The 25,443-nt window shown below is 47.9% G+C and overlaps 1 protein-coding gene across 3 annotated transcripts; it reads right to left on the bottom strand.

Moving 5' to 3' along the window:
• Window position 1: 1 nt before the first annotated feature.
• znf414 (zinc finger protein 414) lies at window positions 2-18,251 on the bottom strand. 3 transcript variants are annotated; one of them, XM_064992047.1, is made up of 8 exons: window positions 17,984-18,248; window positions 17,645-17,768; window positions 11,439-11,552; window positions 10,443-10,548; window positions 9,758-10,335; window positions 6,053-6,129; window positions 280-420; window positions 2-181 (listed from the first exon to the last, which is right to left on the bottom strand). In XM_064992047.1, exons 1-7 carry the CDS (start codon window positions 17,984-17,986, stop codon window positions 325-327), a joined length of 1,098 nt encoding a protein of 365 aa, XP_064848119.1. In that variant the 5' UTR covers window positions 17,987-18,248; the 3' UTR covers window positions 2-181; window positions 280-324. The 3 variants fall into 3 exon arrangements, with proteins under 3 accessions (XP_064848119.1, XP_064848117.1, XP_064848120.1); XM_064992045.1 differs by lacking the exon at window positions 6,053-6,129 and having other exon boundaries at window positions 17,984-18,251; XM_064992048.1 differs by lacking the exon at window positions 6,053-6,129 and having other exon boundaries at window positions 17,645-17,772; window positions 17,984-18,249.
• Between the last annotated feature and the right edge of the window lie 7,192 nt (window positions 18,252-25,443).

The raw sequence follows: 25,443 nt of genomic DNA, 5'->3' as shown, positions 1-25,443 counted from the left end.
ATTTACCAAGTTAATTATGTTTATTGAAATGAATCACTTTCACAGGAAAATAAAAAAACTAGTTCCACTAAACACCGTACTATTGACCTGTGTTTCCTCCCATCGTCGAGTCAGAGACAGGTGTAGGTGCTAGCCTCTGTATCTGAAGATCCTTTAGTCTGTGAGGAGGGCACACGGTCATCTAAAATGAAGAGGGTTCAGTGAGACGAGGCAACAACACACCAAATCAGTCCTTATGAACCAGAGGGCTATAATAGACAGTGGTATCTGTGTCGTTACCAGGCTTGGCAGCGGGGCTCTTGTGTTGGCCCTTGATGTGGGCGGTCATCTCCTTCCTGTTTGGGGTGGCGTGGCCACACTGGACACAGCTGTAGCGCCCCCTGGTGTGTTTCCATAGAATACGGCCGTTGAAGGACTGACCTGGAGGGAAGAGGGGTAAACTGTACATTAACCTTGGTCCCAAATGGACTCCTAGACCCTAGTGGAGAGCTGAGTGAATAAACATGGTAGTAGCTCCCTGATAGGCTCGGTAGAAGTTTCACCATATTTCTTGTACCAATCAAATCCTCTCAGGTCTCCATAAGGCGTTTCAGATTGATGCGAGGCGAAAGCAGGTTTAAACACAAAAAAGCACAAGGGGGGGAAAGTGGAAGCTGGTGAACATGAATCAACATAGAAGGCAGCCAGACACAGCAAAGCCACAAGCCCTCATCCCTGTACTACTGAAAGCCCTCGTCCCTGTACTACTGAAAGCCCTCATCCCTGTACTACTGAAAGCCCTCGTCCCTGTACTACTGAAAGCCCTCATCCCTGTACTACTGAAAGCCCTCATCCCTGTACGACTGAAAGCCCTCATCCCTGTACTACTGAAAACCACAATGAACCTACAGCTCTTCACACGACAGACCTCTCCTAAAGGAAGAAGTCGGAGCTTGGGAACAGTCGGCACCAGATGAAGGAACGAGAGGTGTGGTATGACGATACAGAACGCTCATCTGCATGTTCTGGAGGAAAAGGTTTTGTCTTAAGGAACCCAAACATCTGAATGGTAATGCATCTGCCAGTTTCAGCTAGAGATCAGTGGTTGCTTGATGTCGGGCTGTCTGCGGTGGAAGGTGGCAGAGCGGAGTGGTGTTTGTCAGACCATGTCTTCTCTCACACATCTGAAAGGTTTGGCCTACAAAAAACCCCCACAAGTGTCACGGAACTCGTCCGAGGGTAACCCAGACCAATGAAATGGAAGTTAGTTTTGTGCCAAACAAAAATGAGCGGTTAAATACGTCTAAAAACAAAAACATATTTCCTGATCTTTCTTATCGAGGGCACTCTGAAAGTATTCCGAGACTTCTTCTAAAAACAGAAATTGGTTTTTTTCTCCCCCTCATCAATCTACACACCCCATAATGACAAAGCAAAAATAGGTTTATAGAACTTTCTGCGACAGTATTAATAAAGGTATTTAGACCCTTTACTTAGTACTTTGTTGAAGCACCTTTGGCAGCGATTACAGCCTCGAGCCTTCAAGCTTGGCACACCTGTATTCGGGGAGTTTCTCCCATTCTTCTCTGTAGATCCTCTCAAGCTCTGTCAGGTTGGGTGGGGAGCGTCACTGAACAGCTATTGTCAGGTCTCTCCAGAGATGTATGATCAAGTCTGGGCTTTTTTTTGTTGCCATTTCTGAATGTGTTATTCTATAGGCTATAGTTATATTTGGTCTTAGCCTTTGAGGTTAATAACTGCTGGTGAATGCACACTGGGCTGTGTCAGAGAATCTGGGAGTCGGACAGGTTGAACAATCAGCCACATGATGGATCCATTAGGTGATTAATAGGTGATTGGTTAGGGCAGGAAAAGGGAAGCCAAGTTAGCAGGAAGGGGAGAGGGAGGAAGCCAATAACGCAGTTAGCATTGGAGGAAGAAGCAGGAGAATTCCATTGGATATGACCAGAGGGCAGTTTAGTGGTCTCTCTCGCTCTCTCTCTCTCTCTAGTTGTGTGTGTTTAGTGGTCTCTCTCTCTCTAGTTGTGTGTGTTTAGTGGTCTCTCTCTCTCTAGTTGTGTGTGTTTAATGGTCTCTCTCGCTCTCTAGTTGTGTGTGTTTAGTGGTCTCTCTCGCTCTCTCTCTCGTTGTGTGTGTTTAGTGGTTTCTCTCTCTCGTTGTGTGTTTAGTGGTCTCTCTCTCTCTCGTTGTGTGTTTAGTGGTCTCTCTCTCTCTCGTTGTGTGTTTAGTGGTCTCTCTCTCGTTGTGTGTGTTTAGTGGTCTCTCTCGCTCTCTCTAGTTGTGTGTGTTTAGTGGTCTCTCTCGCTCTCTCTAGTTGTGTGTTTAGTGGTCTCTCTCGCTCTCTCTAGTTGTGTGTGTTTAGTGGTCTCTCTTTCTCTAGTTGTGTGTGTTTAGTGGTCTCTCTCTCTCTAGTTGTGTGTGTTTAGTGGTCTCTCTCTAGTTGTGTGTGTTTAGTGGTCTCTCTCTCTCTCTCTAGTTGTGTGTGTTTAGTGGTTTAGTTGTGTGTGTCTCTCTAGTTGTGTGTGTTTAGTGGTCTCTCTCTCTCTCTCTCTAGTTGTGTGTGTTTAGTGGTCTCTCTCTCTCTCTAGTTGTGTGTGTTTAGTGGTCTCTCCTCTCTCTCTCTAGTTGTGTGTGTTTAGTGGTCTCTCTCTCTCTCTCTCTAGTTGTGTGTGTTTAGTGGTCTCTCTCTCTCTCTCTCTCTCTCTCTAGTTGTGTGTGTTTAGTGGTCTCTCTCTCTCTCTAGTTGTGTGTGTTTAGTGGTCTCTCTCTCTCTCTCTCTCGTTGTGTGTGTTTAGTGGTCTCTCTCTCTCGTTGTGTGTGTTTAGTGGTCTCTCTCGCTCTCTCTCGTTGTGTGTTTAGTGGTCTCTCTCGCTCTCTCTCGTTGTGTGTGTTTAGTGGTCTCTCGCTCTCTAGTTGTGTGTGTTTAGTGGTCTCTCTCGTTGTGTGTGTTTAGTGGTCTCTCTCTCTCTCTCGTTGTGTGTGTTTAGTGGTCTCTCGCTCTCTAGTTGTGTGTGTTTAGTGGTCTCTCTCGTTGTGTGTGTTTAGTGGTCTCTCTCTCTCTCTAGTTGTGTGTGTTTAGTGGTCTCTCTCTCTCTCGTTGTGTGTGTTTAGTGGTCTCTCGCTCTCTAGTTGTGTGTGTTTAGTGGTCTCTCCCTCTCTCTCTCTAGTTGTGTGTGTTTAGTGGTCTCTCTCTCTCTCTCTCTCTCTCTCTCTAGTTGTGTGTGTTTAGTGGTCTCTCTCTCTCTCTCTCTCTCTCTAGTTGTGTGTGTTTAGTGGTCTCTCTCTCTCTAGTTGTGTGTGTTTAGTGGTCTCTCTCTCTCTCTCTCTCGTTGTGTGTGTTTAGTGGTCTCTCTCTCTCGTTGTGTGTGTTTAGTGGTCTCTCTCTCTCGTTGTGTGTGTTTAGTGGTCTCTCTCTCTCGTTGTGTGTGTTTAGTGGTCTCTCTCTCTCTCTCTCGTTGTGTGTGTTTAGTGGTCTCTCTCTCTCTCTCGTTGTGTGTGTTTAGTGGTCTCTCTCGTTGTGTGTGTTTAGTGGTCTCTCTCTCTCTCTCGTTGTGTGTGTTTAGTGGTCTCTCTCTCTCTCTCTAGTTGTGTGTGTTTAGTGGTCTCTCTCTCTCGTTGTGTGTGTTTAGTGCTCTCTCTCTCTCTCGTTGTGTGTGTTTAGTGGTCTCTCGCTCTCTAGTTGTGTGTGTTTAGTGGTCTCTCTCGTTGTGTGTGTTTAGTGGTCTCTCTCTCTCTCTCGTTGTGTGTTTAGTGGTCTCTCTCTCTCTCTCTCGTGTGTGTTTAGTGGTCTCTCTCTCTCTCTCTCTAGTTGTGTGTGTTTAGTGGTCTCTCTCTCTCTCGTTGTGTGTGTTTAGTGGTCTCTCTCTCTCTCTCTTGTGTGTGTTTAGTGGTCTCTCTCTCTCTCTCTAGTTGTGTGTGTTTAGTGGTCTCTCTTTCTCTCTCTAGTTGTGTGTGTTTAGTGGTCTCTCTAGTTGTGTGTGTTTAGTGGTCTCTCTCTCTCTCTAGTTGTGTGTGTTTAGTGGTCTCTCTCTCTCTCTTTCTCTAGTTGTGTGTGTTTAGTGGTCTCTCTTTCTCTCTCTCTAGTTGTGTGTTTAGTGGTCTCTCTCTCTCTCTCTAGTTGTGTGTGTTTAGTGGTCTCTCTCTCTCTCTCTAGTTGTGTGTGTTTAGTGGTCTCTCTCTCTCTCTCTCTCTCGTTGTGTGTGTTTAGTGGTCTCTCTCTCTCTAGTTGTGTGTGTTTAGTGGTCTCTCTCTCTCTCTCTCGTTGTGTGTGTTTAGTGGTCTCTCTCTCTCTCGTTGTGTGTGTTTAGTGGTCTCTCTCTCTCTCTCTCTAGTTGTGTGTGTTTAGTGGTCTCTCTCTCTCTCTCTCTCGTTGTGTGTGTTTAGTGGTCTCTCTCGCTCTCTCTCATTGTGTGTTTAGTGGTCTCTCTCTCTCTCGTTGTGTGTGTTTAGTGGTCTCTCGCTCTCTAGTTGTGTGTGTTTAGTGGTCTCTCTCGTTGTGTGTTTAGTGGTCTCTCTCTCTCTCTCTAGTTGTGTGTGTTTAGTGGTCTCTCTCTCGCTCTCTCTAGTTGTGTGTGTTTGGTGGTCTCTCTCTCGCTCTCTCTAGTTGTGTGTGTTTAGTGGTCTCTCTCTCGCTCTCTCTAGTTGTGTGTGTTTAGTGGTCTCTCTCGCTCTCTCTAGTTGTGTGTTTAGTGGTCGCTCTCTCTCTCGTTGTGTGTGTTTAGTGGTCTCTCTCTCGTGTGTGTTTAGTGGTCTCCCTCTCGCTCTCTCTAGTTGTGTGTGTTTAGTGGTCTCTCTCGCTCTCTCTCGTTGTGTGTGTTTAGTGGTCTCTCTCGCTCTTGTTGTGTGTGTTAGTGGTCTCTCTCTCTAGTTGTGTGTGTTTAGTGGTCTCTCTCTCTCTAGTTGTGTGTGTTTAGTGGTCTCTCTCGCTCTCTCTAGTTGTGTGTGTTTAGTGGTCTCTCTCGCTCTCTCTAGTTGTGTGTGTTTAGTGGTCTCTCTCGCTCTCTCTAGTTGTGTGTGTTTAGTGGTCTCTCTCGCTCTCTCTAGTTGTGTGTGTTTAGTGGTCTCTCTCTCGCTCTCTCTAGTTGTGTGTGTTTAGTGGTCTCTCTCTAGTTGTGTGTGTTTAGTGGTCTCTCTCGCTCTTGTGTGTGTTAGTGGTCTCTCTCTCTCTAGTTGTGTGTGTTTAGTGGTCTCTCTCTCTAGTTGTGTGTGTTTAGTGGTCTCTCTCTCTCTAGTTGTGTGTGTTTAGTGGTCTCTCTCTCTCTAGTTGTGTGTGTTTAGTGGTCTCTCTCGCTCTCTCTAGTTGTGTGTGTTTAGTGGTCTCTCTCGCTCTCTCTAGTTGTGTGTGTTTAGTGGTCTCTCTCGCTCTCTCTAGTTGTGTGTGTTTAGTGGTCTCTCTCGCTCTCTCTAGTTGTGTGTGTTTAGTGGTCTCTCTCTCGCTCTCTCTAGTTGTGTGTGTTTAGTGGTCTCTCTAGTTGTGTGTGTTTAGTGGTCTCTCTAGTTGTGTGTGTTTAGTGGTCTCTCTCTCTAGTTGTGTGTGTTTAGTGGTCTCTCTCTCTAGTTGTGTGTGTTTAGTGGTCTCTCTCTCTCTCTCTAGTTGTGTGTGTTTAGTGGTCTCTCTCTCTCTCTAGTTGTGTGTGTTTAGTGGTCTCTCTCTCTCTCTCTCGTTGTGTGTGTTTAGTGGTCTCTCTCGCTCTCTCTAGTTGTGTGTGTTTAGTGGTCTCTCTCGCTCTCTCTAGTTGTGTGTGTTTAGTGGTCTCTCTCGCTCTCTCTAGTTGTGTGTGTTTAGTGGTCTCTCTCGCTCTCTCTAGTTGTGTGTGTTTAGTGGTCTCTCTCTCGCTCTCTCTAGTTGTGTGTGTTTAGTGGTCTCTCTCTCTCTCTCTCTCTAGTTGTGTGTGTTTAGTGGTCTCTCTCTCTCTCTCTAGTTGTGTGTGTTTAGTGGTCTCTCTCTCTCTCTCTCTCTCTCGTAGTGTGTGTTTAGTGGTCTCTCTCTAGTTGTGTGTGTTTAGTGGTCTCTCTCTAGTTGTGTGTGTTTAGTGGTTTCTCCACATCTCACCTGCGCTCCATCTCTAGTTAACCTGTGATTGGCTGGAGGAGGAGAGGTCCATCTGTGTCTTAGAGACCCCGGAGCGTCTGGCAGGACAGTGCAACACGATAAAACACAATTCACTCATCACTGCAATCAGCACGTCTGTTTCATCCAGGGATCTCCAACAGGACTAGCCTGGTGGTCCCAGATCTGTTTATAGATCCGTGTAGCCCCCAACTCCTATGGTCATTGCAGTTGACTATAGCACAAACAGATCTGGGACCAGGCTAAAATATGACTACAAGTCAACATGAACGAACACAGACGTGAATTCCAAGCAACTTTTGACCGAAACGGTCTTTACATATTTAGGTAGAAGTGGTCAGAAAGAGACTTCTTACGACCTTTATTTATTTTTTTACCTTTATTTAACTAGGCAAGTCAGTTAAGAACAAATTCTTATTTTCAATGACGGCCTAGGAACAGTGGGTTAACTGCCTGTTCAGGGGCAGAACGACAGATTTGTACCTTGTCAGCTCGGGGGTTTGAACTAGCAACCTTCCGGTTACTAGCCCAACACTAACCACTAGGCTACGCTGCCGCCCCTTTCGGTTACTAGTACAACGCTCTAACCACTAGGCTGCCCTGACAAAAGTTTGTTCACAACTACTCATTCAATGGTTTTTGCTTTATTTTCTACATTGTAGAATAATAGTGAAGACATCACAACTATGAAATAACGTAGTGACCAATAAAGTGTTAAACAAATTTAAATATATTTTATATTTGAGATTCAAATAGCCTTTACCTTGATGGACAGCTTTGCATACTCTTGTCACGACATGATTCCATTGTGTTATTTTATAGTTGTGATGTCTTCACTCTTATTCTACAATGTAGAAAATAGTTTTAAAAAAATAAAGAAACCCTTGAAAGAGTAGTGGTGGTAAACCTTTTGACCGAGTTGACCCGTTCTGCATACCCCAGCCCATTCAGACATCACTGGAAAACTCAACCGTTTTATCATTTAATACTTGTTTCTCTTCTTCATTTTCACATTGTATCTTAGCTGATCACATTATTTTGAACACAGGGTGGGTGTCATGTTTTGGCTGATTAATGTACTAAAATGCAAATAAAATTTCAAACTTCAAAATAGTACCGTAAAGATGTTGACTTGAATGGGAATATAAACTTGTTTTAATTGATACTGTCAATCCTCCATTGGAAACCTACTGAAATCATAGAACTAGAATACAATGGACATTCAATGGTTGGTTGACCGGCGGACATCATTAGCAGTGATTGGAAATTAAAATTCAATGTAAATGATGTACCAGATAAAACGCAGCAGTCTGAAAGGAGGCCCCCATCTAAAACGCAGCGGTTTGAAGGGAGGGGTCCCCCCCATCTAAAACGCAGCGGTCTGAAGGGAGGGGTCCCCCCCATCTAAAACGCAGCGGTCTGAAGGGAGGGGTCCCCCCCATCTAAATCGCAGCGGTCTGAAGGGAGGGGTCCCCCCCATCTAAAACGCAGCGGTCTGAAGGGAGGGGTCCCCCCCATCTAAAACGCAGCGGTCTGAAAGGAGGCCCCCCATCTAAAACGCAGCGGTCTGAAGGGATCTAAATCGGGTCTGAAGGGAGGGGTCCCCCCATCTAAAACGCAGCGGTCTGAAAGGAGGCCCCCCATCTAAAACGCAGCGGTCTGAAGGGAGGCCCCCCCATCTAAAACGCAGCGGTCTGAAGGAGGCCCCCCCCATCTAAAACGCAGCGGTCTGAAGGGAGGGGTCCCCCCCCCCCATCTAAACCGCAGCGGTCTGAAGGGAGGGGTCCCCCCCATCTAAAACGCAGCGTCTGAAGGGAGGGGTCCCCCCCTCCCCATTCTATCTAACGACTCAACACAGATGTCTCACGGTAGGGCACGGTAGGGTAGGTTGTGGGTAGGGCACGGTAGGGGGTGGGTAGGGTAGATGGTGGGTAGGGCACGGTCTGAGGGGGTGGGTAAAACGTAGGGTAGATGGTGGGTCCCCCAAAAATCGCACGGTAGGGTTGATGGTGGGTCCCCACGGTAGGGGTCTGGGTAGGGCACCCCCATCTAGGGTAGATGGTGGATAGGGTAGGGGTCCCCATCTAAAACGTAGATGGTGGGTAGGGGTGGGTCCCCATCTAAATCTGGTAGATCTGGGTAGGGTAGGGCACGGTAGGGTAGATGTGGGAAGGGCACGGTAGGGTTGATGGTGGGTAGGGCACGGTGAAGGTAGATGGTGGGTAGGGCACGTAGGGTAGATGGTGGGTAGGGCACAGTCTGGGGGAGATGGTGGGCGGGGCAAGGGGGTCCCCCATCTAAAACGCAGCAGTCTGAAGGTAGGGCAGGGTAAAACGCAGGGTCTGAAGGGGGTAGGGTCCCCATCTAAAACGTAGATGGTCTGGGTAGGGCCCCCTCCCCAGGGTAGATGGTGGGTAGGGTAGGGGTGGGTCAGGGTAGGGCACGGTAGATGGTGGGTTGTGGGTAGGGGTGGGTAGGGGGTGGGTAGGGTAGATGGTGGGTAGATGGTGGGTGGGTGGGTAGGGGTAGGGGTAGGGGGGGGTAGGGTAGATGGTGGGTAGGGCACGGTAGGGGGATGGTGGGTAGGGCACGGTAGGGTAGATGGTGGGTAGGGTAGGGCACGGTAGGGTAGATGGTGGGTAGGGTAGGGCACGGTAGGGGGATGGTGGGTAGGGCACGGTAGGGTAGATGGTGGGTAGGGTAGGGCACGGTAGGGTAGATGGTGGGTAGGGTAGGGCACGGTAGGGTAGATGGTGGGTAGGGTAGGGCACGGTAGGGTAGATGGTGGGGGGTAGGGCACGGTAGGGTGGGTGGGGGTAGGGTAGGGTAGATGGTGGGTAGGGGTGGGTAGGGTAGGGCACGGTAGGGGGTGGGTAGGGTAGATGGTGGGTAGGGTAGATGGTGGGCAGGGTAGGGGGTGGGTAGGGCAGATGGTAGATGGTGGGTAGGGTAGGGTAGATGGTGGGTGGGTAGGGTAGGGCACAGTAGGGGGTGGGTAGGGTAGGGTGGGTAGGGGGTGGGTGGGTAGATGGTGGGTAGGGTAGATGGTGGGTAGGGTAGGGTAGATGGTGGGTAGGGTAGATGGTGGGTAGGGGTGGGGGGTAGATGGTGGGTAGGGTAGATGGTGGGTAGGGGGTAGATGGTGGGTAGGGGGGTGGGTAGGGCAGGGTAGATGGTGGGTAGGGGATGGTGGGCACGGTAGGGTAGATGGTGGGGTAGATGGTGGGTAGGGTAGATGGTGGGTAGGGGGGGTGGGTAGGGTAGATGGTGGGTAGGGGGTGGGTAGGGTAGATGGTGGGTAGGGTAGGGTAGATGGTGGGTAGGGTAGGCGGTGGGGGTAGGGTAGGGTAGATGGTGGGTAGGGGGTGGGTAGGGTAGGGTAGATGGTGGGTAGGGGGTGGGTAGGGTAGATGGTGGGTAGGGGGTGGGTAGGGTAGATGGTGGGTAGGGGGTGGGTAGGGTAGGGTAGATGGTGGGTAGGGGGTGGGTAGGGTAGGGTAGATGGTGGGTAGGGTAGATGGTGGGTAGGGTAAATGGTGGGTAGGGTAGGGGGTGGGTAGGGTAGGGTAGGGTAGATGGTGGGTCAACGTTGAGCACCTCTCGCTCCTCAAAACCGGTCTGTGGGCAAAAAGTAATTGAAATCAAATAAAAATGACATTTCCCTGAGATTCAACAAGCTGTTATTACCTTGGTTCTTCCCCCAGCGAGCGTTCGAGCCTGGCGGGGTGGAGGTCTGGGGTGGCGGAGAGGAAGGTAGAGCCGAAGGGACGGGCCTGGGGGGCCTCTGCTGTTGTTGCTGCTGTGGCGTCGGTCCAGAAACCTCCAGTGGAGATTGAAGGTACTGTGAGAAGGAGCCATAGGATCCCTCAGGGAGCTGGTCTGTGGGGCCTGGGGGCTGGGTGTCTGACAATCCCCCACCACCTCCCTCCTGGAGAGAGAAAGCCCCAGGGAGCAGGGCCGAGTTGAGGTCCAGGCCGAGGAGAGATCCATCCTCTGGGGGCTGGTAGGGGGAGGGAGCCTGGGCAGAGAGATGGTCAGACCCGGTAGACCCATGGACAGGGTGGGAGGGCTCGGACTCCATGGGCTCTTGCTGCTGTGGGGTTTCCTGGTCTGTAGCCATGGGAACAGCAGCATCGGGGTCAGGGTCCGGCTTGACCTCTGCCTGCTCGCCAGCCTTGGCCTTGCTCTTGGCTACCTTAGCGCAGGTGTGGAGGTGTTTGAGGAGGGCGCGGTAGGAGCGCAGCTTGGACCGACAACTCTGACACCTGGCAGAGACAGAGGGGAATCAAGATAATCATCACACTTGTCAGAGGGACATCTGGAGCGTGATGAGTAGCTCTTCGTACACACACACACACACACAAATACCTACAGGAAGTATGTATTGGGTTTGTGGTGCTGTCTCATATGTTCCATCAGATGCTGCATGCTGGGAAAGGAGCCGTTGCAGCCGATGAAGGAGCAGAGGAACACTTTACCTGGAGAGAGAGAGGGGGTACCTTCCATAATAAACTGATTATGTCTACTGTGATATACCTGGGCACCCTATCCTGCTCTGAGGCATTATCTGAGCAGACTCCTGTCTACTGTGATATACCTGGGCACACCACATATCCTACATCCTAAACTACATCCCGCCAAGGCGATTCTCTGTTACCATCCTGGTAACACATTGGCGATTCTCTGTTACCATCCTGGTAACACATTGGCGATTCTCTGCTAGCTACCATCCTGGTAACACATTGGCGATTCTCTGCTAGCTACCATCCTGGTAACACATTGGCGATTCTCTGCTAGCTACCATCCTGGTAACACATTGCCGTTTTGGTGATCCTCTCCTGGCTACCATCCTGGTAAGTCACCACTCTCTCGTTGCTGGCCAGGTTTTTGCCTTGGTTGTGTTTATTGTGGGTCCTAGTTCTGGCCAGGTTTTTGCCTTGGTTGTGTTTATTGTGGGTCTTAGTTCTGGCCAGGTTTTTGCCTTGGTTGGGTTTATTGTGGGCCCTAGTGGGGTTTTTTTTGTTGCTGAAAATACAATAATTGTTGTTATGGAAAAAGATATTTCACAGCAGTTTAGATGGTACAATGAATCTGTACGCAATACTTGCTTGTTTTGTCACGAAAACTTTAATTATGAGAACTAATAGAATTCAAGCAACCAGGAAACGACAGAGCGATTTCTGCAGAGTGCAACTTTAACCTGGCTATAATAATTGTAACTGTCCTCTGATGTTTTTTTGTATCCTCACACACACGCACACACACACAAACACACACGCACAGCAGTTCAGGTACTTCTGAGTCTACCTTTATCCAATAAGGAAACCTTGTCTTCTCCAAGATCCAGGAAGTTGTATTCTGAGTTTACCTGGGAGGGACTGAGTGGGGATGTGATTCTGATGGTCCTTGATGTGTTTGGCCAGGCTGTCTGTGTCCGTGTAGACACGATGGCAGCCGTATAACGTGCAGGGCATCCTCTGACCTAGAGAGAGAGAGGAAACACAACAGCTTTCTTCTTTTAAAAACTGTTAACAGTCGATAATATTGTTCAGCAACAACACGTTTGTGGCTTTCGTTTACACACAGGTGTTCGGAGACTGCTAATTAACACAGGTAGTCCTCCCGGTCACAGGTGTTCGGAGACTGCTAATTACAGGTCGTCCTCCCTGTCACAGGTGTTCGGAGACTGCTAATTACAGGTCGTCCTCCCTGTCAGGTGTTCGGAGACTGCTAATTAACACAGGTCGTCCTCCCTGTCACAGGTGTTCGGAGACTGCTAATTAACACAGGTCGTCCTCCCTGTCACAGGTGTTCGGAGACTGCTAACTTACAGGTCGTCCTCCCTGTCACAGGTACAGGTCGTCCTCCCTGTCACAGGTGTTCGGAGACTGCTAATTACAGGTCGTCCTCCCGGTCACAGGTGTTCGGAGACTGCTAATTACAGGTCGTCCTCCCTGTCACAGGTGTTCGGAGACTGCTAATTACAGGTCGTCCTCCCTGTCAGGTGTTCGGAGACTGCTAATTAACACAGGTCGTCCTCCCTGTCACAGGTGTTCGGAGACTGCTAATTAACACAGGTCGTCCTCCCTGTCACAGGTGTTCGGAGACTGCTAATTAACACAGGTCGTCCTCCCTGTCACAGGTGTTCGGAGACTGCTAATTACAGGTCGTCCTCCCTGTCACAGGTGTTCGGAGACTGCTAATTACAGGTCGTCCTCCCTGTCACAGGTGTTCGGAGACTGCTAATTACAGGTCTTCCTCCCTGTCACAGGTGTTCGGAGACTGCTAATTACAGGTCGTCCTCCCTGTCACAGGTGTTCGGAGACTGCTAATTAACACAGGTCGTCCTCCCTGTCAGGTGTTCGGAGACTGCTAATTACAGGTCGTCCTCCCTGTCGTCTGTCTGTATCCGTCAACAGGCGCTGCAGGATGTCAATATGGCGGTGTGAGAACTCTAACCCTATAAAACGGTTTCAAGTCATGTAAACCTTTAAAAAAAAAAAAGAAGATTTCTCACTAATATGAAAGATACATGACCAAAGTATGTGGACACCTGCTCGTCAAACCTTTCATTCCAAAATCGTGGGCATTAATATGGAGTTGGTCCCCTCCCCTTTGCTAATGTAACAGCCTCCACTCTTCTGGGAAGGCTTTCCACTAGATGTTGGAACATTGCTGCTATAACAGCCTCCACTCTTCTGGGAAGGCTTTCCACTAGATGTTGGAACATTGCTGCTATAACAGCCTCCACTCTTCTGGGAAGGCTTTCCACTAGATGTTGGAACATTGCTGCTATAACAGCCTCCACTCTTCTGGTTAGGCTTTCCACTAGATGTTGGAACATTGCTGCTATAACAGCCTCCACTCTTCTGGGAAGGCTTTCCACTAGATGTTGGAACATTGCTGCTATAACAGCCTCCACTCTTCTGGGAAGGCTTTCCACTAGATGTTGGAACATTGCTGCTATAACAGCCTCCACTCTTCTGGGAAGGCGTTCCACTAGATGTTGGAACATTGCTGCTATTAACAGCCTCCACTCTTCTGGGAAGGCTTTCCACTAGATGTTGGAACATTGCTGCTATAACAGCCTCCACTCTTCTGGGAAGGCTTTCCACTAGATGTTGGAACATTGCTGCTATTAACAGCCTCCACTCTTCTGGGAAGGCTTTCCACTAGATGTTGGAACATTGCTGCTATAACAGCCTCCACTCTTCTGGGAAGGCTTTCCACTAGATGTTGGTACATTGCTGCGGTGTCTTGGCTTCCATTCAGCCAAGAGCATTAGTGATGTTGGGGAGAAAAAGTTAAAAATAAAAAGATTTCCCTTCACTAGAACTAAGGGGCCCAAACCATGAAAAAAAGCACTTTTTTAAAATTTATTTTTTAAAATACCTACTTTCTCTTTACTAGCTGTACAGGGAAACGCCATTTAGTTGGACAACTGACTAGGTATCCCCCATTTTCCTTTCTGTAGCCTAGTTGTAATTTTAGAATCCGAATATCGAATCAGTTTGACGAGGTGAAAAACAGATTGTTTTGACGGTGCCCTAGGCTGATTGCTCTGCTATTTTATTAGCAATTTAGTGTTGTATTTTTTTAATTGGATTTGTTTTTTTGAGTAGCTATTCAATCTGGTCATTCTGAATGTCAACGTTGAAATCGGTTAAAGAAATTGGTATTTCCTGTCATCAACAAAGTATAGCTAGCGGTTTGTTTTCGACCCTGCTCTCTCCTTCAATGTCCACATTGTAAAATATCTCCCGCCTAGGACCCTCGCTCACTACATCTGACAGAAAAACTCATCCATGCATTCATTTTTTTTTCAAAAATTGATTATGTGAACACAGTATCAATTAATAAACTACAGCTCATCCAAAAAAAGTCTGTCCACATCACCCTCATCCCCAACCCCAGTCTGTCCACATCACCCCCATCCCCAACCCCAGTCTGTCCACATCACCCCCAGTCTGTCCACATCACCCCCAGTCTGTCCACATCACCCTCATCCCCAACCCCAGTCTGTCCACATCACCCCCAGTCTGTCCACATCACCCTCATCCCCAACCCCAGTCTGTCCACATCACCCTCATCCCCAGAACCAGTCTGTCCACATCACCCCCATCCCCAACCCCAGTCTGTCCACATCACCCCCATCCCCAACCCCAGTCTGTCCACATCACCCCCATCCCCAACCCCAGTCTGTCCACATCACCCTCATCCCCAACCCCAGTCTGTCCACATCACCCCCAGTCTGTCCACATCACCCCCAGTCTGTCCACATCACCCTCAGTCTGTCCACATCACCCTCATCCCCAACCCCAGTCTGTCCACATCACCCTCATCCCCAACCCCAGTCTGTCCACATCACCCCCAGTCTGTCCACATCACCCTCATCCCCAGCCCCAGTCTGTCCACATCACCCTCATCCCCATCCCCAACCCCAGTCTGTCCACATCACCCTCATCCCCAACCCCAGTCTGTCCACATCACCCTCATCCCCAACCCCAGTCTGTCCACATCACCCCCATCCCCAACCCCAGTCTGTCCCCAACCCCATCACCCTCATCCCCAACCCCAGTCTGTCCACATCACCCCCAGTCTGTCCACATCACCCCAGTCTGTCCACATCACCCCCAGTCTGTCCACATCACCCTCATCCCCAACCCCAGTCTGTCCACATCACCCTCATCCCCAGAACCAGTCTGTCCACATCACCCCCATCCCCAACCCCAGTCTGTCCACATCACCCCCATCCCCAACCCCAGTCTGTCCACATCAACCCCAGTCTGTCCACATCACCCCCATCCTTGCTCATCCTACCTCAGCTACCTTTTTCTAAAAAAAAAATGTACTACAGAATTATCCTTGTCTACAAAGCCCTAAATGACATCGGACCCACCTACCTGTCAGACCTACTCTCCCCCTGACCCTCCATGCACCCTACATTCAAGCCCTGCAAAACTGCACTACCTCCACGCACTCTACATCCATGCCCCCAGGACCAGACTCCTCCATGCCCCCCAGGACCAGACTCCTCCATGCCCCCCAGGACCAGGCTCCTCCATGCCCCCCAGGACCAGGCTCCTCCATGCCCCCCCAGGGCCAGGCTCCTCCATGCCCCCCCCAGGCCCCCCACCAGGCTCCTCCATGCCCCCCAGGACCAGACTCCTCCATGCCCCCCAGGACCAGACTCCTCCATGCCCCCCCAGGCCCCCCAGGACCAGACTCCTCCATGCCCCCCAGGACCAGACTCCTCCATGCCCCCCAGGACCAGACTCCTCCATGCCCCCCAGGACCAGACTCCTCCATGCCCCCCAGGACCAGGCTCCTCCATGCCCCCCCAGGCCCCCAGGACCAGACTCCTCCATGCCCCCCAGGACCAGACTCCTCCATGCCCCCCAGGACCAGACTCCTCCATGCCCCCCAGGGCCAGACTCCTCCATGCCCCCCAGGACCAGACTCCTCCATGCCCCCCAGGACCAGACTCCTCCATGCCCCCCCAGGATGCCCCCCAGGACCAGGCTCCTCCATGCCCCCCAGGGCCAGGATGCCCCCCAGGACCAGGCTCCTCCATGCCCCCCAGGACCAGGCTCCTCCATGCCCCCCAGGGCCAGGCTCCTCCATGCCCCCCAGGACCAGACTCCTCCATGCCCCCCAGGACCAGACTCCTCCATGCCCCCCAGGACCAGGCTCCTCCATGCCCCCCAGGACCAGACTCCTCCATGCCCCCCCCCCAGGACCAGACTCCTCCATGCCCCCCAGGACCAGACTCCTCCATGCCCCCCAGGACCAGACTCCTCCATGCCCCCAGGACCAGACTCCTCCATGCCCCCCAGGACCAGACTCCTCCATGCCCCCCAGGACCAGACTCCTCCATGCCCCCCAGGACCAGACTCCTCCATGCCCCCCCAGACTCCTCCAGGACCAGACTCCTCCATGCCCCCCAGGACCAGACTCCCCCCAGGACCAGACTCCATGCCCCCCAGGACCAGACTCCTCCATGCCCCCCAGGACCAGACTCCTCCAGTCATGTGTTGCTGCCATGCCGTGTCTCTCTTGTCATGTGTTTTGTCATATATTTCTATTTAATTTATTTTTAATCCCCATCCCCACAGGAGGCCTTTTGGTAGGCCGTCAGTGTAAATCAGAATTTGTTCTTATCTGACTTAGCTAGTTAGATAAAAATACATGTTCTGACACCTCCCAGATGGTAGGTAGTGTGAGGTCCAAAGCATCATCATCTGACAAGGTACAAATCTGTCGTTCTGCCCGTGAACAGGCAGTTAACCCACTTTTCCTAGGCCGTCATTGAAAATAAGAATTTGATCTTAACTGGCTTGCCTGGTTAAATAAAGGTCAAATGTAAAAAATGAAACGTGTTATTGTTACTTTGACACAAGCGTCGCTATGTTGTGTTGAATCAGTAGTTATTTGAAAACAGCATCGGAACGTCAAGATGGTGATGTGCAGTTCGAACGAGTCAATTTTTTTTAACAACTCTTCACTGACTTGTGAGTCATGACCCCCCCCCCCCAACAGAGTGACTCATTCATTTGACCTGCTGTACACTGGGTAGGCTGGACACATTTTTCAGATAAACTCTAGTTCAGTACATATGCCGTCGAGCCCAGTTTCATAATATTACCATATGTCACAACTGCTTGTAGTTTTTTTAGGAAATCACTAAAGAACAGGCATTATTTTGGTGCATTTTCACCCTACCAGCTCCTATTAGTTATATTGAGCACCAACTCTCCTTCCAAACATTCTATTCCCAGCTTATTGTGTCACAATGCCTGCTTCTCCCTAGTTGGCAATGAGACCAGTCGTCCCATTGTTTCCTATAGGGGAAATATAGGTATGTCTGTCTATTTCAACAAATATCTCAATGTATATATTTAGATTTTTCCCCCCCCAACTGAAATACCTTTTGCCCTTGGAACGCTGAGCAGCCCCCCCCCCTCATTGTTTTCATATGGAGGGGCATTCTGGTATATTTCGCCTAATATCAAACAATGTGTATATTTAAAAAAAAAAATCTAATCGGGCACCATTTCAAATCAGAATAATCTCTTTCTATTTACATATTGTTGGGCATCGTAAACTGCTGTCATCGATCGCTAGACCAGAAACAGTCAAAATGCCATTCGTTTCCTACTTCCTTGTTATGCAGACAAAGCACTATTGGCACCATCGAGGTGCGGATGTTGACTTTCTACACGAATTGTTATTTTTCAGTTTCGTTTCAAAAACCCAGATGGTAGTTGTAAAATAAAAAGGGATACATTTTTGTGCCAGAGAAGAGGCTCTGCAAACGTAAAAACACCATTAATTTGCTATGGGATCGGGCTACGGTTCCAGCTCTGCCAACTTTCATTTGTCATGTTTCAGCCATGGGTGAATTCTGACTCGTTCTTTTGTCCAAATTAAATATAAAATAAATTAGTCGGACAATTCGTTATTTTGACGACTCAAAAAAGATCAGAAGCAGTCAAAATAGCCTGAAGCTCCGTTATCAATCGTCTATTGATTATAGTTAGTTAATAGTAAAAATGTGTAATTGTTGCATAAAACCTTGGGTTGTGTTGCTAGTAGGCTGCAGTAGAGGTGCAGAGGCCATCCCCGTAGACATGGTGGTGGGGGACGAGCGGTCAACTGGCGGTATGGGAGAAGACGACAGCAGTCTCACGAGTTCAGACTACCTAAAACAAATTAATCCATGCTGTTATATCAATATAAAGGACATGTAGCTAGTTATGCATGTTAGGTTAACTATATTCATTCCTTGGCCAGTCAAAACAGTCAGACACTTTTCGGTAGCTAGTTTATTAAGCTAAACATAACGTATAAGCTCATATATATATATATACCGAAATGATTATCTAGCTATGTAACCAGACAAATAACTCTTACCATAGCCCATTTGCAATTAGGATGATCAATATTTATCGTTGACCATTTTGTGAGCAAGAAGGAAAACGTTGATGCGTTTCTTTACCAGCGTCTCGTCCGCAACATCAAAAAAGTACTTCCGGGTTACGGAATTTCGGAAATGTTCAAAAGAAAATATGTAATATGTTGTTGTTTTTTTAACTGGCGATTTTAGCATGTAAATCTTGTTGGGGCAAACTAAATAAAAAAAATAAAAAAAACATGTTCGATGCATGCCAGCAAAGACACTACACAACACTAAACAATACATGAACTGCACTATAACGGCGACAAGCGGTACCCACAAACTGGTGCATGTACACTAGACAGCGGTATATTGCCGCACATTGCGAATCGCTTATGGGCGTGCCGGCAGCATATGGTGCTTCCAAAAATTCAGCATTGCAAGTTTGTATAGAGGTCTGGTTACTAAATGGATACACAGTTCAATAGTAATATCCTCTAAACCCCTCTGGTGGCAAACACACTTTGCTGCCCTGTTTCCAATTGTCCACATGGCTGGGAGAACCTATTAAAGTGAATAAATACATGTTGAAAATGCTTTAAAAAAAACCTGATGTATTATTAGCTAACTAACTCAAATGAGCTGCTAAACGAGGTAGCTATCGAGACAACTTCCCATACTGTATAGATAGCTAGCTAAGTGAATGAAATATCACCAGCTACCTAACTTCATATTAACTAGCTATCTTGATGTATTTATCACTGTAAAAAAACAAAATCCAAAAGCATTTGTAGGTAGCGAGCTAACAGCATTGGGGGGGGTGAAAGGATAGCAGCACCAACTGTCAGTGAGAGAGGAGGCTATTCTGGATAGGGCATGTACTTTTGTGTTGTTCCTGTTCTTATAAGTGAGGGCGGCGATAATAGTAACATAATAATCATTGTGGTGTAGTTAGTTTGACTATAACGAAGTCTGTTTCTTGTGAGGTTTTCTGTCCTCAGATAAAGAGAGCTGTGAAAGCCTGTCTGCAGATGAAGAGGTCCCAATGAAGAGCAGTGGTTCTCAGTCCTGGGGACTCAGATACAGAGAGCTATGAAAGCCTGTCTACATATGAAGAGGTCCCAATGAAGAGCAGTGGTTCTCAGTCCTGGGGACTCAGATACAGAGAGAAAGCTGTCTACATATGAAGAAAGTCCCAATGAAGAGCCTCAGTCCTGGGGACATATGAAAGCCTGTCTACATATGAAGAGGTCCCAATGAAGAGCAGTGGTTCTCAGTCCTGGGGACTCAGATACAGAGAGCTGTGAAAGCCTGTCTACATATGAAGAGGTCCCAATGAAGAGCAGTGGTTCTCAGTCCTGGGGACTCAGATACAGAGAGCTGTGAAAGCCTGTCTACATATGAAGAGGTCCCAATGAAGAGCAGTGGTTCTCAGTCCTGGGGACTCAGATAAAGAGAGCTATGAAAGCCTGTCTACATATGAAGAGGTCCCAATGAAGAGCAGTGGTTCTCAGTCCTGGGGACTCAGATAAAGAGAGCTATGAAAGCCTGTCTACATATGAAGAGGTCCCAATGAAGAGCAGTGGTTCTCAGTCCTGGGGACACAAAGAGGTGCATGTTTTTGCCTTTGCACAGCTGATTCAAATGATCAACTTATCATCAAGCTTCAAGTGGTATTTATGTATTCATTTGTGATGCTATCCTTGTTATGATTCTGTTATTGTCGCATGCTACACATGCACATGTGTGTGCCCATGCATCTATCAATCCAATGTTCTCATGATTTGTTTTCAGCGATATTATACTTCAGTAATCCACAATGACCTGGTGATGTAAAAGTCTAATACTTACATTATCTTCCATATTCCTACAGATACTTTGCAACTGGAGATTCCTTCAAAACAATTGCCTACGGTTAACTTGTAGGGCACTGCAAGGTTTGGTGACCAGGGTCATCTGGGACTGCCTCCTGGAGGAATTCAGGTGTGTGAAGGCTACCTGTGTCCTGCATAACTTCATGGGGATGGACACGAGGACCAGGAGGAGATCTGCAGCTCGCTGCCGTGTGCCAGATGAGGAGTCTGCTGCCTTGGGTGCTGTTCCCTGGCAACACCGTAGACTAGGACTTAGAAGCAACTTCTATTTTAGTGCCTGGCAACGCCGACACTCGATGGCGCGTGCGAGCAGTGTGGGTGCAATGATTGAATAACATGCATGTGTACATTTATTTTGCAATGCACGCGGCACGAGCGGTGTGGTCAGCATGTAAACCCTATGCTGCCTAAACCGGACGAGTTGGGTGCGCAAGCGTTGCAAAATAAATGTTGTCACGGCTGGTTTTGATACAGCCTGGAATCGAAACTGGAATAGTGTATAACTGTAAAGTTGTGTAATGTAAGGTTGAGAGAATGCCAAGAGTGTGCAAAACTGTCATCAAGGCAAAGGGTGGCTACTTTGAAGAATCTCAAATATTAAATTCAAAAGGTACTCGCACATCTGAGCAATTTTTTTGCAGGTGCAGTTGGACAAGATGAATGAAAAAGGAAACCTGCACACTGCTCTTGATAGTATCACTGATCTTTACTAAGCTTTACGTATCGACCTCACCGCCTTCATCAGAGCTTTTGTGAGTTTTGTTAAATTAGCACCTTTAAGTAGACCTAGCCCCACCCACATCCGTTCCACGCATCGAATGGGGTTGGCGGGGAAGGAAAAATTGCGACTGGATAATCCCTGTCATTTCTCCTGATTGAACTTTTGTGTTCACTAATTCTCTGTTTGAGAGATCGAGAGTTTTTCTGGACATAGCAGAGCCCACATGGACATTTAATAATGTAGATAACATGGGTGGTGGAACGCGTAATGATGTCATTGATTTGGAACCGTTTTCCTGTATGTGGGTGGCAGAAACATTCACACTTCATCATATTGTTGCACTGTGCGCATCCTCTGCATTTATAGCTACCATTTGGTAGAGGGCGTAAAAGAGCCTGGCTGATTGTTTTTTGTGGCTGGCAGTTGGCAGCGACCAATTTATCACGTAAATTGCGACCTCTCCTATACACAATAAGTGGTGAATTTGTTTGTGGATCAGGAGAAACGACAGGGATTATCCAGACGCAGTACATTTTAATGATCTAAAAGACGACATTTCTACCTTTTAGATTTTGTGGCGTAGAGAAAGTTAAGATATCAGAAAGGGGAGGTGATATCAATAATACTCTGAGTTAAAGGGAATGTTTTGGGATTTTCACCCTCCAGACATTATTTCCTAAAGGACTTAATCATGAAATGCCTATGTTTGTTACGTTGTAAATTTGAACATGAATTATGTGCCTATTTACTCTGATGTTTTTTGTAGGATGTACCCAATGATGAACAACAACTTGCTATGTCATTACACACTTTATTTGAATATTTATGAAATGCATATTGTTATATTTGGTAGCACTTATTTGTTTTTCCTTCTCCTCCAACCCCATTCGATGCGTGGAACGGATGTGGGCGGGGCTAGGTCTACATTCAATGCGTGGAACGGATGTGGGTGGGGCTAGTTCTACATTCGCTGCGTGGAACAGATGTGGGCGGGGCTAGTTCTACATTCGCTGCGTGGAACAGATGTGGGCGGGGCTAGGTCTACATAAGGGTGCTAATATTTTTTAAATTCCCAAAATCTCTGATGAAGGCCGTGATGCCAATAAGTAAGCTTATTACAGATCAGTGATGCTATCAATAACAGTGTGCGGTTTCCTTTTCCCCTCAAGAATCTCAAATATAAAATATATTTTGATTTGTTGAACACTTTTTTTGGTTACTACATGATTCCATATGTGTTATTTCATAGTTGTGATGTCTTCACTACTTTTCTACAATGTAGACAATAGTAGAAATAAAGATAAACCCTTGAGTGAGTAAATGTGTCCTAACTTTTGACTGGTACTGTATCTTACATTAAAGTTCACAGTAATTTGACAAAACAAGTACACTACATGACCAAAAGTATGTGGAGGAATGGGCCAAAATTCACCCAACTTATTGTGGGCTACCCGACGCTTGTGGAAGGCTACCCGAAACGTTTGACCCAAGTTAAACCATTTAAAGGCAATGCTACCAAATACTAATTGAGTGGATGTAAACTTCAGACCCACTGGGAATGTGATGAAAGAAATAAAAGCTGAAATAAATCATTGTCCCTACTATTATTCTGACATTTCACATTCTGTAAATAAAGTGGTGATCCTAACTGACCTAAAACAGGACATTTTAACTAGGATTAAATGTCAGTAAATGTGGGAATTTTTTTTTACGTTTAAATGTATTTGGATCTAAGGTGTATGTAAACTAACGACTTCAACTGTGTGTCTTTTTTTATACCTCCAGGAGTCCAAAAATTAGCTAAATGATCCATCTTAAAACAATTCCGTATGTTAGCTTAATATGGAATTGTCTTAGATGCCAATAAAGGCCATAACTTAATGGATTATGAGAACAAGTCAAAGTCAACTATGTGAAATGCAAAACCTTTTTATTAGTTAAAGAAAATGTATCAGTTCTGAATCGTCTGGTACCAAAACAAATAGTCCATGTAGATCTATGTTGTAAACACAAAAAGCCTTTCAGTGTCCGTGTCATAACACAACAGTCGTATGGGGGTGGAGGCAGCGCGGGGTCCTGAGACAGTGTCTATGCCGGGCCAAGTCTCCAGAGCTGAGCTGTGAGGGTGGGCTGAGGAGGTCGAAGGGGTGGCCGAAGATGTGGGCTTCATCACCAGATTCTCCTCCTGACGCCTCGGTGCCTCTGGGTCCATAGAAGACGCGTATCCCTCCGCTGCCAACGGATCCCTCCGCCTTAGTGGCGCAGGGCATTTCAGAGGGTCGAGGGCTGCTGCCTGGATGGGCTGCCTAGTTGGCTGCCTGGTTGCCGAGGAAAGGGTTGTCTGGCTGGTGGCCACCATGCCAGGAAGGGGTTTGAGCTTGACTTCCAGACAGTTCCTCTTCACATGCATCTCCAGCTGGCGTCTCTCCTGGGTCAGGGTCACTGGGTTCGGGGCAATCTGGAGGGAGGACTCGTCCAGAGATCGGCTGGTCTGGGTGGGTTTGGTAGTGTGGGTCTCGGCTGGCTGGGGAGTAGTGGTGCTGCTGGTGAAGGCAGTCTTCTCCACAGGCCTGCTGTTGGCAGGTGAGCTGTATAAATTGTCCTTGAGTTTGGCTGTAGCTGCAGGACTAGTAGCCTGGTTCTCCTCTCTCTCCTCCCCTGGCCTTGTCCTGTTACTCAGCCTGAAACACAACTCTGTGTTTCGCTGCCCTCGGCCAACATGGTCGCTTACGTTGCCCATGATCTTGCCAGGGATCTTAACCGTCTTGCTGTCGCCGGAAGCGGAGGGGGCCTGGGCAGCCAGGTCGGCAAGATGGTCTCCTACGTACCTGGTGACTAGCTTGGGGAATCCCCAGAGGCGCTGGCTCTGCTTGCGACGGACATGGGACTCCAGCTTCTCCTGGATATCCTGGGTGATGAAGGTGATCTGGGCCCCACCCTGCAGGTACATCCGGATGGACGGCTTGTCTTGACCTTTAGAAAATAAAATACCACCCCCCCCCCAAAAAAAATACAGATTGTGGGTGCAGGAGTACTTTTTTTTACAGTGTTGATATTTGGGGCAGTGACTTCAAGCATCAAAAAGGAGATAAACTTAGCAGTGTTAACTCTTATAAGACTTGGGTTTACCTTTGCCCTCTGACCCACTGAGACAAGGAGGGTTGTTGACACGCTGCGGGGAGAAGTCTGGAAGGCTGGTGGTTTTCCTGGCGATCCTTCTTGTTTTTGCCTGAAATGAGGTTGAGGTGGACTGGGTGGTTTCGAGGTGGGTGGAGGTAGAGGTCAGGTTAGAGGTGGTGTTGGTCCCTCCTCCCTTCAGTCTCTCATTATGGGCTACCTTCGATTAGATTACATCAGATTACATTAGATTACATCAGATTACATTAGATTACATTAGATTACATCAGAATACATTAGATCATATCAGATTACATCAGAATACATCAGATTACATTAGATTACATCAGATTACATTAGATTACATTAGATTACATCAGAATACATTAGATCATATCAGATTACATCAGAATACATCAGATTACATTAGATTACATTAGATTACATCAGAATACATTAGATTACATCAGAATACATTAGATTACATTAGATTACATCGGAATACATTAGATCATATCAGATTACATCAGAATACATCAGATTACATTAGATTACATCAGATTACATTAGATTACATCAGAATACATTAGATTACATCAGAATACATTAGATTACATAAGAATACATTAGATTACATCAGATTACCACTCCTCAACAGGGTGTGCGTCCAAAAAGGCACCCTATTCCCTACGTACATATATATAGTGCACTACCTTAGACCAGAGATCTATGGGGGATAAATTGCCATTTGGGACGCAGAGACATTTTAAAGGGTAACCTTCTGTTGCACATTTACCTCCAGGCGTCGTTGGTTCCAGCTGTGCAGGACAGGTGGGTCACTTTTCCCTGGAACGATCTCAAACACTGTAATAATCCGTCTCACTGTCATCGGAGTCTTGGAATGGTCTACACAGTTGGCCTTCTGAGTCTCGGAGCAGTCAGCGGGGTTGGAGCGGTCTTTGCAGCCAGGTGAAGATTTAACAGTAGTAGCAACCACAGGAACATAGTCCCCTTTGTCCTCCATCTTGGTGGTGACGTAGTAACCAATAGTAGGCTGCCGAGGGCTTTGATGATACTCCAGAGGCAGCCGAGAGTCAGAAGGATTCACGTACTTAGAGGAGCTAGGGGAGGAGTCAGATAATTAGAGGAGCTAGGGGAGGAGTCAGATACTTAGAGGAGCTAGGGGAGGAGTCAGATAATTAGAGGAGCTAGGGGAGGAGTCAGATAATTAGAGGAGCTAGGGGAGGAGTCAGATACTTAGAGGAGCTAGGGGAGGAGTCAGATACTTAAAAAAAGCTAGGGGAGGAGTCAGATATTTAGAGGAGTTTGGGGATGAGATAGAAGGATTCACGTACCTCGAGGGGCTGGGAGAGGACCATTGGGAGGCATTTTCAGAGGAGTGGCGAGTCGAACGGCAGGAGGTGTTGGAGGCTTGCGTGGAGCCATAGTATCTGACGTGTCCCTTATCATCTCCTGGTAGTGGGCTAAGACTAAATGGTTGTCTGGGGCTTTCCACTGGGCTGGGGCTATCCAATGGGTGAGGGCAATCCAGACTATCCAATGGGTAGGGACTATCCAGACTACCGCCCAGGAACCTGTCCGGCCGTTTGTTACAGTGTCGGCAGGTGCTGCAGTCACCACCACTAGATCTGGAGGAGGACCTAGAAGATCCGGAAGATCTACAATGTGATCGAGAATGTGTTTTAGTTCTAGAGGTGTTTCTGCAGGAGGACCTCTCAGACCAGGAGTCAGAGGTGTTTCTGCA

The sequence above is a fragment of the Oncorhynchus masou genome, chromosome 17 (genome assembly GCF_036934945.1).
Source record: "Oncorhynchus masou masou isolate Uvic2021 chromosome 17, UVic_Omas_1.1, whole genome shotgun sequence".
NCBI lineage: Eukaryota > Metazoa > Chordata > Actinopteri > Salmoniformes > Salmonidae > Oncorhynchus > Oncorhynchus masou.
Note: the sequence above shows the minus strand (reverse complement) of the source record. Positions and strands in the feature narration are given on the sequence as shown.